Source organism: Heliangelus exortis, chromosome 14 (assembly GCF_036169615.1).
Source record: "Heliangelus exortis chromosome 14, bHelExo1.hap1, whole genome shotgun sequence".
NCBI lineage: Eukaryota > Metazoa > Chordata > Aves > Apodiformes > Trochilidae > Heliangelus > Heliangelus exortis.
Genome location: NC_092435.1, coordinates 271,126 through 287,213, shown reverse-complemented (window position 1 = coordinate 287,213; position 16,088 = coordinate 271,126). Strand labels below are relative to the sequence as shown.

At 48.3% G+C, this 16,088-nt stretch overlaps 1 protein-coding gene and 1 long non-coding RNA gene across 5 annotated transcripts; one reads left to right on the top strand and one right to left on the bottom strand.

Annotated features, from left to right (window-relative positions):
- The first annotated feature begins 23 nt into the window (after positions 1-23).
- On the top strand, positions 24-8,615 carry VSIG4 (V-set and immunoglobulin domain containing 4). Of its 2 annotated transcripts, XM_071758138.1 has the most exons (7): positions 24-1,992; positions 4,026-4,382; positions 5,353-5,634; positions 5,882-5,947; positions 6,531-6,674; positions 6,949-6,970; positions 7,685-8,615. In XM_071758138.1, exons 1-7 carry the CDS (start codon positions 1,935-1,937, stop codon positions 7,887-7,889), a joined length of 1,134 nt encoding a protein of 377 aa, XP_071614239.1. In that variant the 5' UTR covers positions 24-1,934; the 3' UTR covers positions 7,890-8,615. The 2 variants fall into 2 exon arrangements, with proteins under 2 accessions (XP_071614239.1, XP_071614240.1); XM_071758139.1 differs by lacking the exon at positions 6,949-6,970 and having other exon boundaries at positions 1,493-1,992.
- Positions 8,616-11,326: 2,711 nt separating this feature from the next.
- LOC139802720 (uncharacterized) lies at positions 11,327-15,752 on the bottom strand. Of its 3 annotated transcripts, none has more exons than XR_011728760.1 (3): positions 15,268-15,752; positions 14,285-14,413; positions 11,327-12,080 (listed from the first exon to the last, which is right to left on the bottom strand). It is a non-coding gene; the product is annotated as an uncharacterized lncRNA (long non-coding RNA). The 3 variants fall into 3 exon arrangements; XR_011728758.1 differs by having other exon boundaries at positions 14,285-14,463; positions 15,268-15,751; XR_011728759.1 differs by lacking the exon at positions 15,268-15,752 and adding an exon at positions 15,016-15,237 and having other exon boundaries at positions 14,285-14,463.
- Positions 15,753-16,088: the final 336 nt, after the last annotated feature.

Here is a 16,088-nt window from a genome sequence, read left to right as displayed (position 1 = left end):
AGGAATTACTGTGGACCTGCTGGAGTCTGGGACATGTTTTGGATGTGGTGTCTGGTGGTGTGTGTAGGCTGTAGCCATCTGCATTTTAGGGAACAAAAGATGCAAAAGTTACTGCTACTCCAGTTTGAGTTTCAGAAATGAAACTCGGTGAATGAAATGAGAGTGTTAGGAAGTGACATAAAATGAGTTCTGTTATGAAGAGTGTAAAAAGACAGTGAAGGCTGACATTCCTCCCTCCTGAGCTGGAAGACGTCTAAGGGAGGAAAACCGTTGCAATAGTATTGTAAGGTACACAATTATCACTAAAAGGGTGTAGCAGACAAACCTTTCTTGTTAAATGGCACTTCAAAGTCAAACAGGTGTTCTTGCCAAGGTGCACAAACAGTGCTCTGATCTTGCTGCCTTTAGACTTGGCTGACTTTGCTTCGGTGCTTCTGCTCCGGACTCAGCAAACCTCCTCCTCTCGCTGCTCCAGAGTGAGCTGAGCATGCATTCGGAAGCTCACCTTTTATTGGCCCCCAGTCCTGCTCATGTGCAGCTGGGATCAGCCCTAATTGGGCACAGCTGGGCTTAACACAAGCTCACGCCTCCCACCTCGTAATTAGCAACACCTGATTGCCTCATTTCACTACAAACGGGTTTTCCAGAAAACAACAGAAAAATCATGGTTGTTATCATGATTTGACTGATCACAAAAAGGCCGTAATCACAAAAGGGCTTTCCAAGGAAGGGCAGATCTTGCAGTAAAAATTGTCCTTTTTTCCTGCATGCAGATGTATCAGAAAAAGCACTCAGAACTTTCTTCTTCAGGTATCTACTTTTTGATAGTTTGCTCTAAGCTTGGTACTGAATTTCATCCCCTCACAGACTAAAATCCTTATTTTATCACCAAGAAAATTATAGCAGATGTCTCTAGCCTGTGTCAAGCTGTGTCAAAACATGAGTGTAAGGTGCAGGCTCTGCAGAGCTGGTCTCAAAGAGCAGGGTCTGGGTTCCCATCTGCACTCACTTTTCAGGGAAAGGGGGACTTTTCTGTGCCACATCTCTTTAGCCTGAGATATAGTAGCAGGAGTTGCAGAACAAAGAGTCACACTGATCACTTTGAGCTCTGTTTCTTGAAGAAATGATGCTTGGAAGTGGGTCATGCCCAGTATGCAGAAGGGAGGTGGGTACCTGCAGGGGACAGACTGCAGGGTGCCTTCCTCTCTCTCAAGAAAGAAATGGGCTGGCTGTGTGACTTGGGAAGGGGAAAACTAGCAGCTGCATCTCTGCCCCAGGGAAAGATGTCATGTACATTGCCTCTGAGGAACCACAGTTCTTCATATTTGTTTTAGCTAAATATTCTTTTTTTTTCTTCTGTGTAATTACTGCTTCAGGAAGCCTTGCATGTTCGGTTCACAACGTATACATCTCAGCAGTTTTAGCTTGAGATTTCTGATTATTCCAGGGCATGTTTCCCAAAATTCAGCTTCTTTTAGAGTCCTCTGTATGAGATAGAGTGCTGAAACAAGCTTCTATGTCAAGTCATGGACCAGGGTGTGTAGATTTTCTCTTGAAAATGGACTCATATTCACTCTTTCAGTGTCACTGCTTGACTTCTAACATGTGGAGGTTTTTGTTTTCAAAATTAAGAAACACACACTTATGGAGATTAATAAAAAAGAGCACAAGTCAGAAAAGTCAAGAGAATGGTGAGAAAAGTGGATGGGGATGATGGAAGAAGTGTGAACTGGAAAGATCCTTACAGTCATTGTCCATCCTTTACCATTCACCTAACTCAGCAGTGAAACGGACTCGTGATATTTCAAAAAGAGGATCCTAGATGACAAAGGACAGAAGAAAGGGAAGTGTTCTTCACTTGCACTCTGGTCCAAGGAGTGTGGGGGTCACTCCCCAGGTGCAGGGAAGGGTGAACAGAGCTGCAGTCCTTGGAAATGGGAGGAGCTGTGTGGATAATGGTGGTGTTCCTGATGGCTTCCATCAGCTGCAATGGTAAGTAAATGATTCGATATATAAGAATAAAAATCAACATAATAAGAGGGTAGGGGGAAAAAATTAATTATAGTGTCTTCATTTTTAAAAATTGCTGCTCTGCTGTGTTAACTCTGAAGCCAGTCTTTGTGAAGATGGAATATGAATTCTTCTAGAACTTAGTAATTCGTCACTGTTGTTCTGCTAGCATGGTCCTAGGACAAAGACCTGTGAGACTAGGTGTGGGTGCACACAATTTCCCTTTGTGTTGTCTCATGAACATCTGACTCTCAAGGTGGATTAGGAGAGGTGACACTGGAATCTTGGCTTTGGTTCACATGCCCATGAGCACACGTGCTACTCTCAGGGCACAGATGACACTAACACCAGCATAGGAATGTTTTGGGAAACAGGAGAAAGATGCTTCGCCAAGCTGCATGCAGCAGCACAGAATTGCTCCTGGCATTTAGAAGAAGTGATTGAAGTATATGCACAACTTCATCACCAAATAAACAGCTTTTCAGATTTCTGGATCTGTCTCCCAAGCAATTTGTGAGTGAATGCAGCAGAACACAACCAGTGCCTGTCTGGGGAGGAGGGGAAAAGGGGAGTGGGATAAGGGGCTAGAAGGTAAGCCAAGACCAGCTAAATTCAGGTAATTTCCTACTAGAGGTACCTCCCAGAGGAGCTATGGTCTCCACAGGCAGACATCTGGAAAGACTGGGAGCCAGGTACCACAAAATCTGTGCCCACTTGAGTGCTCAGCAGAGTGCTTCTCTGGCTGAAGCAGGGATAGTCCAAGATATTTAGGTCAGATCTGAGGTTCCTTACAGCTAAAGCACAAAGACTGGGCTTGGTCCACCCTTCGTGTTCCAAGTCCAGTACTTCAGAGCAGAGCCCTGAAGACTCCTGCCTTCATGGCTCTTTGTGCCACCAGGACAGCTGGTGCTGGCAGGCTGGGCAAGAAGATGCTCAGCTGATTTAGAAAATGGGATAGAATATGAGTTCACCATTTTTCTGTTATCATGCCTTATAGATAGTACAAATCCCTCTGATCAGTCTTCTAATCTCTAACACAGCCATACTGATCCAGCTGTATTTTGCTCCAGTGGGAAAATTCACATTGTTTGTCTGTAAGACTACGTCCCAGTTTAGCAAGTATCACTGGGAGGAAATACTTCTTTTAAAAATGCTGTCTCAGGGATTTTTATTTTGCTGAGTTTCTCCCATTCCTTCCCATCAACTCTCTTTTGGAGTCACCTCTGCTAGTGTTGAAACTGGTCACATACAGAGTGCAGGGAATCAATGGGTGACAGCAGCTGTTTCATGGCACACAGCAATGCAAAACAGTATGGGAGAGATGTTTAAACAAAATTGTGTCCAGATGAATGCACTGAATAATGAACATACTCGAACGTGAGTGCATCAAGTGCACTTGAGTGTGTTTATGAGGAGTTTTCTAAATAGCTTCCACCCTTAGTTTTTCTCAGTGCAAGTCTGTGAAAAAAAGAAAGAAGACAAATGGAAAAACCTTTAAAAACTTATAGATCAAGGAGTTGTGTTTGACTGGGATGTGAGGTTTGAAGAACAGAGCTGTGCCTCCTCTCCCAAAATAATCTGGTAAAGGAAAACCAAGGCTCATTGTCAGAAACAAGCTTGGGCAATGCTTCCGCAATGCTTGGAAAGCCAAGGAGCAGTATTAGAGTGTAAGGGCTGGGGCAAGACAGCAGGAACAAGAGCTGCTCCTTAAGGACTTGTGAGTGCTGTGATGCTGCCACCAGGAGCAGGATTTGTGCCTCTTTATACTGAGAGGAATTGAGAACTGGAAATTGTCCAGAGACAAACAATAAAAATAGCCATGAGGTCAAAGCTATTGTTGACTTCCCTATGTTCAGTAAAGTGGGGACAGGCTCTGGTTTATCCAGTTGTGGTCTGCAGCACATCTAAGGGGTGGCCACATGTTGGCTTCCACCAGCTAGTGGTTCCTGTCTGTTCTAAGGGTGTTCTCTCCTGCTGTGTTCTTATTTCTTCCCCTCAACTGTTGTTCCCTGCAGCCCTCCTGGATCTGTATGGTCTCCATGAGATCAAGGGTACATGGATGGGATCTGCCACTTTACCATGTACCTATGTGCCCTTAGAAGGTTTCACACAGCAAATGCTCACCTGGAGCATAGAGCGGGACTACAGCACTGCAACCATCTTCCGGAGGGACGATTCTGGTGACCATGTCTTGTTGTCACAGTTCCGAAACCGGGTCAGCATCCCAAAGCACAGCCCAGGGGACATCTCGCTCCTGATTGACAACCTCGAAATCCCTGACAGTGGACACTACACCTGCCAAGTCATCTGGAGGTCTGAAAACAACAGCCTGATAAAAAAGGAGATGACCACTATGGTTAAAGTTGTCAAAGGTAAATCCAGCAATAAATCCCTGCTCTTGTGTAGCCAGTCCAGCCCATAGAGTGTGGAGGAGAAGCACCAGCTGGTGGTAGAATAGTGTTTCACATCTAGGCTGCATGTTGAGGCTCCCTCCTCCCTTGCTGTGTTAACCCTTCTTCTCTGCTCATGGAGGTGTAGGGATGGACCGGGGAAGGGGCATTACCCCAGTGTGATTCTACCCAGGGTCACTTGAACCCATGGTTCTTGAGATAACATCCACGTCTGGTTCCAGTTTTGGCTGCAGGAAGCCAGCATCTCTGCAGTTCTTGTAGCAAGTGAGACATCCAGTGGGTGTTGTGGAAGATAGATGTTGACAGGAGGCGAACTTCGTAGCGATGATAGGCTCTGAATGAGGACAGGATCAGTAGAGAACTGGCCTCGACCAGCACGGCTGCTGAGCTGCTTCAGAATGAGCCATTTGCCAGTCTCAGGCCCCACCTTTTATTGGCCCTTGATCTTTGAGCATGCGCACTTGGGCCAGCCCTGACTGGGCACAGGTGAGGCTGAGCACCGACTGAGCTCATTACTCGGCAGGTCCTGTGGCCTACAGATAGATATGCCTTCTCCCCTCCTGAGCACCCTCCATGCGGGAGCGGCAAAGAAAATGCGTGCAACCAATATGGTTGATAAACGAACTTCAGGTTTATTGCGCAGCAACTTTTGCTTATATAGTGCTTCCGTGACCACACCCCAGCCACCAACATAACTTTTTATTGGACACCCGGTGTGTTTACCTGTAGCACAGCGAATCCCTGGTGCAGGTAGCACCGGAGTATGGGCCAATCTAATTGGCCTCCCAAACATGGGGTTGGGCATAGCAAAGGGGTCGTACCTCCTACCTCTTCGAGAATATTCAGGAATATTCTCCAACATTCTCCAAACCTCTCTAACATTCCACAACACCTCCAACATCACCTGGGTCCTGTCTGCTTTGTCTTCCAGTTCCAGTGACCAAGCCCATTATCAGGGCCGGCGAGCTGGGGCTGACGGTGCCGGCAGGAGCCAGGACCAGCCTGACCTGTGTGGCCAGCGGATCCCCCCCCATCCGGTACCGCTGGTTCCGAGGAGCCCCAGGGGAGACAGCCCTGCCCCTGGGCAGCCAGGCCGAGCTGGTCTGGGACAGCCTGCAGCCCTCTGACACCGGAACCTACTTCTGCCAGGCAGAGAACAGGGCTGGGTCTGGGGCGGTGCAGCAGAGCGACCCCGTCCAGCTGACTGTGAGCGGTGAGTCCCTGGAGCCACAGCTGGACAAGATTGAGGGGGGAGTTTCACCTTTCATAATGCCATTGGACACATAATGCTGAATATTAATTGTGTCTTGGCTGTCACCGAGAGAGGAAACCACACAGTCTGGCATCCTCCCTGCTGCAGTGTGCCTGATCACTGCAGGGGGCTGGGAAATGTCCCCGTATCCCTGGGGAGCCTTACGATCCCTCATTCCCTTACAATCCTTCACCCTCACTCTTCGCAGGTCTGCCCACAGCAACACCAGCACCCAGGAGAGATGCTGCTTCAGAGAGACCCCCCACTGCCACAGGTGAGCAAAGAGTGCTGGGAAAGACAGGAGCCCAACTGGCAAGGGCAGGTTGGTGAACGCTGTCTGCGGACCAGACACCAAACCTGGCTGCCACAAGGCATACATCCCCAGCCTCTCAAGCATCAGTTTTTTGTAGAACCATTCATTCTGGTTGGAAAAAAAAACCCCAAACAATCAAACAAAAAAAACCCAAACAATCAAACACAAAAACCCCAAACAATCAAACAAAAAACACACCAAAACAAACAAAAAAACCCAACAAAAAAACCCAAGAAAAATCCAACTTTAAGAGCATCAAGTCCAAGTGTTAAAAACCCAACTGGGTTTTCATCAGGCAGGAGCTGCCCTCCCAGCCACCCAGCTGCAGGCCTCAGGAGGGCAATTATTGCCTGACCTTTGCTTTGTGTTTCTGCCCAAAAGGGGCCAAAACCACCAATGCTGACCCCAGCCCTGTGGAGCATCTGGGTCTGGTGGCTGTCACAGGTTTTGTTTAACCACCCTCGCTGGGTCCCCTTGCTATCACCCCTCTGCTCTCAGCTGGGCAACCCTTCCTGCTGTCACCCTGCCCCTCTGTCCCTCACAGGTGCCCCCCTGGCCACCCCAGCCCCGCTCATTGCTGCACTGGTGGCCACAATGGGCACCGTGACCGGGGCGGTGCTGGCCACGCTGAGGAACCGATGGCGAAACAAGGACCGGGAGCAACATGGACAGGATGAAGATGGGGACAGTGAGTGAAGGGAAGGGGACAGGAGTGGCAAGAAACCCAGGGCATGGGTGGTGGAGGGCAGCCCTAGTCCAAGGGATGGAGCGGGAGGGATGGCTCCATCCCCTGCTTCCCCCTCTTCCCTGTTTCAATCCCAGCCCTAGCCGGCTCCTTCTAGGGAAAGGCAGGGTAGGAGGGCTATACCTGAAGGTGGGAACATCTGGGAGCAGCTGGTGTTTTTTCCTATAGCACAAGAAACATGCTGATGCACATCTTTGATTCTTCTTTTTTTCTCCAGAACATCTCTATGAAGTTGCTTTGTGAGTTCAATTTTTCACCCAGAACAATGTGAAGACTTTGAGTGCATGACACTGATCTCTCTGCTCCGTGAAAAGCCAAAGATTTCTTTGACTTGGGGAGGGGTGTATCTGTGGTACCTTGACAGTCCATTTGGTCAGCAGCATGAGGATATGAACATTTTAGTGCAGGAGGCAGCAAGGGGGAGTCTGTATTCTAATGTGTCAGAACAAGAGACAGATTCTGGGTCCTTTGCTCTGCCCTGCAGATGCCATGGAAAAACTGCTGCTCTCTGTAGTAATTAATCCCAGTGCTTATCCAAGTATTATTTTGTGCATTTCCTGTTTGCTTACAGTTATATGAACTTGTCTTCTGCCCTGTCCTAATCTCAGCCTTTAATCCTTTTATATTATTTACCCATTCAGGGACATATCTTAGCCATCTGTAGCCTCACACTGTACCATTTTTCCTTACTATTGATGGTGGCTACTTTCTAAAGTGACTCTTGCTGGTAACTCTTTTAAGTGTAACATAATGTCATGAGAGTTTATGGCACCAGCGTTAACTGTTTATTGCTTTTTTTTGTCACTCTTTCAGAGCCTCCCAGGCTCTCACTAGATTGATGTAAATTCCACTCTTTCACAGATTTAGCACTAGATTTTGTCACTGACAAAGATGTAAATCAAATTGCTTCTGATTTGGTCGTCCCTCCCAACACTGTCTCTCTGTTGTTTCAGCATTAGCACTGCAGATGTCACAAGACTGGAAAGTGGCGTGGAAGCCCCTGTTGCATGCCTGCACAAGGAGACAGAGTCTAAGACTGAACCATCCAGTGCCACTTTGACCATGGCAGACAATGGCCATCACAGCATCAGGAAAAATTCTGAGTATGAGAACCTTGTGAATGCAATGGAATTGGAGTACGAAATAGAAATGATTTAGCAGAATATGTGATTTCCACATGAGCAGCCATGCAGGGCTGCAGATATTGAGTGGTGAACTTTGCCAAAGGAAACTCTTCTTCTTGTCTGCCTTCTGCCCTAATATATAGACCAGTTTTGCTGCTTTCGTTAGCTCAGGGGAACTTCATAACTTCCTTGTCATTTTGGCAAATGGGGCCCTGGCATTTGGTGCAGAAACCCTCAGCCAAGTGGCTGTCTACATGCTTTCATAGAATGAATAATTTCCAAGCAGTCTAAAGGACCAAGGTGAGTGCGAGCAGATCTGGAAGAGAGGAAACACGGATGTCTTTAGTGTGCAAATGAAGGTGTAGCTGGGTGAGATGCTGCTGGCCAGGAACAAGCATCTCTCAAAGCCTTACATTCCCTGTTAGGACATTCTGTCTGCGAGGAGCCAGAGATTGTGCTGGAAATGGACTTTACAGTGAATCCTGGTTGTACATTCTGCTTGTCCTTCCACCTTTTTTGTTCAAGCATAGTAAAGGGGCTGTAGAGGGCTGGTTGTGATGCCCTAGGAATGTAATATTTGCTATGAGGCTGGAGCTCGTTGATGAGGGAAGAGAGAATGTGCCTGCAGGTGGTGAGCTTCTAACTGCCACCTGCTGGTTTTCTTCTGGAAGAGCAGAACTGGTGCTGAGGACTTGGTAGTGTTTCAGTTTTGCAGTGTGGGGGCCAGAGGCATAATAAAACAGATGGAAAATTGAACAAAGGACCGTGTCAATGTGTCTTGTTTCAACAGAGACACTATTTTTTTACCTGTGTTATCATAGGGATGCTCTGAACACTCATGTGTATACTATGCCTTGAAAAGTGCTTGATTAGCTCAACATATTTTGTTTTCCAGGCCAAATACAAGTCTCAAAAAGGATTCTGTTGCAGCTGAATTCTGACTTATCTGGTATTTCATCATCCAGTGCTGTCATTTTTCTGTTGCTTGTGAATTTAGGCTTATTCTCAGTCTCCTGGTGTAATGCTGCAGAAAAGGTGGGGGATACAGTCTGGCCATGTTTTAACCTGAAGTTTTACTTGGGTTTCCCTTTTAAAGAGGACAAGGCAGCAGGGGGACTCATCATCCCACACCAGACCGCCTGCATGAATGCACCTTGCCACTGCTCCCAGAGCACGATGCCAGGGCCTTAGTGCTTCCACACTCCAGATCACAAAGCTGTGGCCATCTACAACTGCAGTGAGAGCTCAGCAAGCCACAGGGCACAGGGCACCAACCTCAGACACACCAGTGCTTGAGGTAGGCACCTTTAGGGGTGCAGGTTTGCCACTAGCACCTTTCCTCCTAGATGCTAGTTCTGGTTTATTTAGGAATTTTATCAGCGCAGGGCATAAAGTGTTACAGTACTAAATTGCTGTCAGAGGATAGAAGAACTCTGGGGATGCCAAGTTCCTTTTGACAAGAGCAGGAGGGCTCCATGCTGAGCAGCTCCTGCCTGCAGCTGAAGTGCATTTCCTGCAGTATCGTGTTACTCATCAGCCTGGTTTGCTTCCTCGTTTTTAATCACTTGCATCTCACACATACTTGTGTTGCTGCTGCTGCACCATGCCCCGTCTGTCTGTCTGTCTGTCTCTCAGCTGGATGCCTCCAGGCAGCACCTCTCTGTCCTTCGGGCTTGGCAAGGAGAGGAGGTGCCACGTGGCTTTAGCCAGGCCAGTCTATAGGGAGAGTGATTGGGTTTTATTAAACAGATCAGTGTGCAGCTGGGGGGGGGCCTGGGGAAGGAGCTCAGCCCTGGGTCACACAACTTCTCCCCACACTGACTTGGACCTGTGTGGCTCCTGTCTCCACTACCTGACTTGTCCCTTCCTAGGTCAGCAGCCCAATAGCAGCCTCACAGAGTTTTGTGGCCTGAGTACTGGGAGGAAGACCTTTGGCACTCTGAATTCTAGTGACACCTCTTCTTCAGGACACTGGGTGACAACTGAGCAAGATCAGAGAAAAGTCTCCAGCTTGCAACATGAAGGTTTTGTAAGCACAGTGATGGACACACAAGGACAGTTGTGCTCACACAGGGCAGAAGCCTGTGGTGCAAGGTCAGGGCTGTGTGGGAAGGGAACTGAAAACTGAGCTTCCCTTTCCTCACCTCAGGAGATCCAGGCCAAAAAACACAGGACATGGTGCTCTCCTTTCCCCCCTCCCAATGCCATCCTCATTAATTTTCAATCAGCCTACTGTTTTATGCAAGATTTTCTGCCATGATAAGCTCACAGCACCAAATTCTTTCACTGACTATGTAACACCATGATTTCTCTAACTTTTGATTCCTCCAAGCACTGATCTGCCCTGAGGAAGTCCTCAGAAGAACCTGAAGCCTGAGAGAAGCTTCAGAATACAACAGAAGTAGCAGATTGCCCACATGGAGCAGATGGTATATACCTTGTGTTGTCACTGCCTCTAGTTTGGGCAGCAAAATGGCTTTGATCATAAGCAGCAGAACAGTGGAAATACAAATAGCCTCTGTCCAGTGCATAGGTTGTTGTTTCTCCTTATGCAGCAAGTGTGTGATTATTTTTTTGGTTTTGGTATATTTAGTAGTAAAAACTGTTGGAAGCAGAACACTCTTCTGGAAGTCAGAGGGCTTTCCTGTGTTGTATTACCATCCAACAAGAGAACTTCTCCTTTTCTTGTGCTGGTCACCCATTGGGTGACATGATTCATCTGCTGAGCACCATCTCTGCTGCAGCACAGAAGGGAAACTTCAGCCTCTACCCTGAAACTCCAGTGCCTCCAAAAAAACATGCTACTTTTTGTGGCCAGCACAAAGTCATGAGACTTGCAGCTCCCCTTGCTTCAGAGCAACTGAAGTACACTCTCAACAGAAGGGGCACATTGCCTTTTACACTCTTCAAGTTTGCCCTGGCCTCAGAGCCCCGCTGAACCTGCTGTTCACGGAGGAGGAAGTCTCAGAGAAATGTGTCCCACTGGTAATTGGTAACCTGGTAATTATTCTTGTAAGAGAGGAGGGGTTATCTTTCTTCCCCTTCCCCCCAGCTATCTAGAAGGAACAAGGCCCTGGGGCAGGGGGTGTTATTCAAAAAGCAGAGGGACAAATTCTACTGAAAATAAAAACTCAGAATGCTTAAGAAAACAATGATGAAGAGCACAAACGAACACTTGGCTAGCTGTGACACAGTTGAAACCTTGAGGTCCGTGATGGCAGACAGGGTTGGGGTTGACACAGCTGCCTGCTACATTAAAGATCCATGGGGGGGCAAAACAAATCCTAAATTAGAGTTTGTTCTCTTTTGAATCTGACCTCAGTGATAAAGATCAGTGCTGCTATCTCTGAGTCACGAGTAGGTGCTTTAAGGGAGACCACGGGAGTGTGAGTCATGAGGAGTAGGACCATGGTTGCCCAGAAGTACACTATAAGCCCTACTTGTCAGACCTATTCAAAAAGCAGAACACAATTTGCCTAGGCAATGATATAAATTCATTTGCCTCAGCTTTGTAGAAACTCCAACTTCTTCATATTAGACAAGAAATAGTTGCAACAAAAAGCCCAAAAGCTCAGCATTAAAGTTTATCAATATTCTTAAATGTTGCACAATTTGCTGGTGGTGCTGTCATAAAGCAAGTCAGTAGGGTCCTGGGGTTTTTTATTAGTTTGAGTTTTCACTGTTCAGTGCATTCAGAGAGTCTGAATTGTCAAACTTGGCACATTTGATTGAGCAGGATTATTAATTAACAACTTGCAAGCTAACACTGTGGAGGAGAGGAGCACAGTGTTTGGCTGCTAAGAGTAAGAAGCCAGGGCTACATTCTCTGCTTCTGCAATGCAGAGGAGCTGAACCCACACCACTGCTGTACAGATTTGCCCTTAGGAAGGGTGCCACCCCCTCAGGCACTTCCAAAATAGGGGTGGGAGGGAAACCTGACAGCACAAGGTCAGACTCAGCGTTCAGCACTGGTGGGAAGGGTTGTTCAATACCTCACTGGGTCTCTGGAGAGGAGCAGGACACTGACAGGAAGGCTTCTGCTGGAGCAGGAGGAAGGAGCCACTGCCCTCACCGTGCCGCCGCGTTGCTCAGCAAATGCCTCACTTGGGGTATTTGACAAACTGACACTCTGCACACTGAGTGTCAAACTCAGCTTGTCAAATACACGCAGTGCTGCACTGCAGCTCTTGGCCAGTGTCACAGAGCTCTTCACTGGAGCACCATCCTGGGCAAAGGGAGAGGGAAAAGGAGCTGCTGTTTATTTCAGAGCTTTTTTCCAGTTAGCAAAACCTATTGTTGACCCTCCTGATTGTCCCCTGAAGTGCTTTGAGTGACAGAGAACCACACAAGCAGACAAGCAAAGATATTGCCAAGTATTACTGTGCTCTGTGTCCTTCCTGAATGCTGGTGGTTCAGAATTTCAATCTAAAAAAAAGATTAGAATTTCTGATACAATGTAACTCTCCCAGAAAAATGCAAAATAGCTCCTACACCACATCCATTCTGCATAACACTATTTTAATGTCATTCATATTCCCTGCAGGCCAGGTCCAGGCAAGTTTTAACCATGGTGCTTCTAGCTTCTTTCCCAGTTCCCTGATCTTAATTTCACATAACCAGCAGCATCAGTTTGAAGAAGCAGCTGCACTATTTTTAGTATCAAAATGGATATGTTCATTATATTTTGGAAGGTAGTTCACTGAAGACATGAAAGTAGAATTCAGCTGAAGTACATTAACAGCATTAAATAGTGGGCAATTTATTAAACTTTTTCCATCTCTAACTTCTGTGACTTTATTTTATACAGATGATCATAGGATCCAATCTATTAGTGCACACATAGAAATTTACCTGGAAAGGGCAACTTTTTTTCATGTGAAAGTACAAAGTAAAAAGGGTCATGTCAAAGACATATTATTTGTGCTTCGAGACCAGCAGAGAGTGAAATAAGATTTAACAGCAAGGGAACAGCTATAGCTTTAAAGAGAAAACCAGTTTCTGGACTAAGTGTCTACAAAGGCTTTGCAGTTCTCACATTCCCCCTGCCCTCCACATCCTGCAGTGGGCTCTGCAGCAGCTATCAATGACCAGCCTTCCCTCAACTTCAGTGCTGATTTTTAACAGTGGAAGATCTGGCTTGAGAAGGGGAGGAGGGGAAGAAAAAAAAAAGAGAATACAGCTTCTGTAATTGCAGCTTAAAATAATCCCTCCTCTTGGCTTTCTGAGAGGAAAAACAGCCACTTGAAATCTTGCTGTGAGCAACAGATACAAGGAGACTACACAGTGGAGATAATTCTATCAGCAGATAGGAATGGATCTTGCTGCCCCACCCCATCATGATAATATCTGATCTGAATGGACTTGTCATTGTCAGAGCTTTTGTTTTCAAGCCAAAGTGGGTATTTCCAAGTAAAAGCTCAGTGTTCTAAACCAGACTGAGCAATCAGCTGTGTACTCTGAGGAGAAAACAGAAAGAGTTCTTCCTTCTGCATTCTTCAGTCTTTCCCTTATCAAAGTCACAAAAAGTCCCCCTCCAAGCCACATGTAATCTCTCAGGTATTTTTACAAGGCTGTCAGACTGCTCTGCAACTTGTGATGAAAATAAACAAAAAGTAAAATCACTGGAGGCTTGACTCCAAACAGGCTGCACCCATTCCAAGAGTTGCACTTACGATGCAGGATTGGAACTGGAATCAAGGCCATTTCTGTTTTCCACCCATTGAAACACAAATTGCTCCCTGCATTGAAAGCAAGAATCCCCACAGATCTGTGGGCAAAGGGGTCTGCTTCTCCAGGCAGCTGGAAGCCTTTGTTTTACCAAAGTCAAACTCAGACAAGGCTTTGCTCATGGCAAGCTGCTGTTGGATACTATCCTGCTCCATAGAGGATCTTCCTGTGCTGGGAGCTTTGCCTGACACTCGTTGGAATGTTTGGCTCAGTAAGGCAGATCTCAGCTACCAGGCAGGCTCCAGCAAAGCCTGGAGCTGCAGCCCCCGGGGCTTACTTCATCACAGGCAAGCCAGGCCATATACCCAAGCATAGTTCTCTGTAGCACATCTGCTGACTTGGGCAAGACAGCAAACAATACAAAAACAGAGCAAGAGAGTGCAGCCACTTAATTAATAACTCCTTCTCCTCAGCTGACAGATACCAAAGCAGCTCCATGGCTGCCCGCTCTGCTGCAGGGGACAGTTCCAGGCTAAGGATGCTATTGCTGCCGAGGCCATGCTCTGCTTTCCAGGAGGTTTCATGTGGGTAAAGAGAGTGCATCTCAGCAGCATGCAGATCACTGGGCTCCCAGCACAAGCTGTGCACAGCAGCACAGGGCAGCACCTTTTGTGACACCTTTGTCCCTGCACTCATTAAAAAGAGAGGTGATGCTCTCTCCCTCTGGCTCTAGAGTGACTGGGTGGTCCCTTGCCATCTCACCTTGGGCTTCCAGCTGTCTCTGGGATGCAGTTTACCAGGCGGTGTGGGGAGCAGCTGCCCCGTCCTGTGGAAAACTCCTAGAAACCGTGATCTCGCATGCTCAGCAGTTGTCCCAGCTTTGGAGAGGACCTAGGTGAAAGCAAGCCCAAAGTGCTCCAGTGAGGACTGTCCCTAAGAAACTGCAGGAAGCAAAAACAGTCGTGTTCCCACTGCCACCCTTTTTGCTACCTGCGCAGCCCTGTGTACACCGATTTTTTTTTTCATTGTTTTTGTAGTAAGGCTAAAAGCAACCCTCCTTGCTCAGCCCAAGCAGGACATCCCCCCCTTTGCCTAGCCCTGCTTCACAATATTCCATTTTGTCCTACAAGTCAACTGACTCTTCAAATTTTATCCCAAAGGTGAAAAATGTAATTTCCCCTCTCCTGACATGGCGGTTTGGGCCCCAAATCCTGGGGAGATTTTCCTGTAGAGTCAAGGAGCAAACTTGCCCACAGAAGTATCTGGAGGACATGCCAGGCCCACTGGGTAAACCGCTGGGAGCAGGTGGACCTGATGGCAGATGTGCCAGAATGCTGAAACCGTCACCCCATGGCCTGCCCACAAGCACCCAGGAAGGGCCCAATAACCCCCCCATTACCTCTCTGCAGCCCCCAGCCCCTCCGTGCCAGACTCTGCCCCTATGCCTGCTCCCACCCCATTATCCAAGGGGAGGTAAGAGGGTGCAGTAAAACCTTTGTTTGCCGTCCTGGAGCCATCGGGACTGAGCGGATAGGAACTGAAGAGTGGTGCCTGGCTGGGATACTGTCTCTCCCTGATAAAACCCTCCTCCATCCCACAACTTCCCCTGCTCTGTGTGCGCTGTCTCATCTATGACTAATTCAGATCAAAATCTCCCTACTGCCAGCAACTCACCACAGTGTGCGTTTGAGCTGGGGGGAGTGCGCTGGCATGCAGCCCCGTACCCACCAGGGCTGCGTACTCACCACCTGTGCAATTAATGGTGGTCGATCCTCATCAATGGCTCACGGTGCCTGGATGGTGTGCAGCTCCTGACCCACCCAACTCCACCACTGTGCTCCTGAAGAGAGAGACCAGACAGTACCGAGGGGTCACACTCCCAACCCCAATTGGCTTGGGTCCCCCCAAAGCTCCGGGTGGAAGGTGAGGACAGCTCTCTGCCCCACCAGGAGCACAGGCTGCCCACAGGTTTTGATGTCACAACCCCTGCGGTCCCCTCAGGCCTCCCAGAGGAGACATGGGAGGTCACCCCCAAGGGACTGCTCCTCCCCTGTCCCCAGCCACCCTCCTGCTAGGCAGGACAGGCTGGGGAGCTGGCACCTACCGTGCTGGGCCTGGCCTGGGGCCGGCAGCAGGGCCTGCCCAGGAGCCCGGGCCCAGAGCTGGTTTTTGAAGGGGCCGCTCCTCCTTTGAGAGGAAGCTGCAAATGGGGAAGATAAGGCTGAGGTTAGATAACAGGAAATGTCTGGATGTGAGTGACAACACGTCCAGGTTGTGAAAGCAGTTCTCCCCATCCTGCTGCCAGGGCATTTGTGCTCACAAGTGGGGTACAGAAGGTGCCCCACCCCACGGCCCCCTCGTCCCAAGCTGCAGAAGCACAGCCCAGCAGCCACATCCCCTGCCCCAAGGCACCCACCTGGGGAGGGCCATGGAGGCAGAGGCCACCCGCCAGAAAGGTTTTGGCTCAGGAGATGGGGACATTCCCATCCCCTACCCAGACAGATCTCTTATCCTTCCGGCTGCATATGGAGCAGGGCTCTGCTCCCAGGGCAGGGCTGGCTCTCCA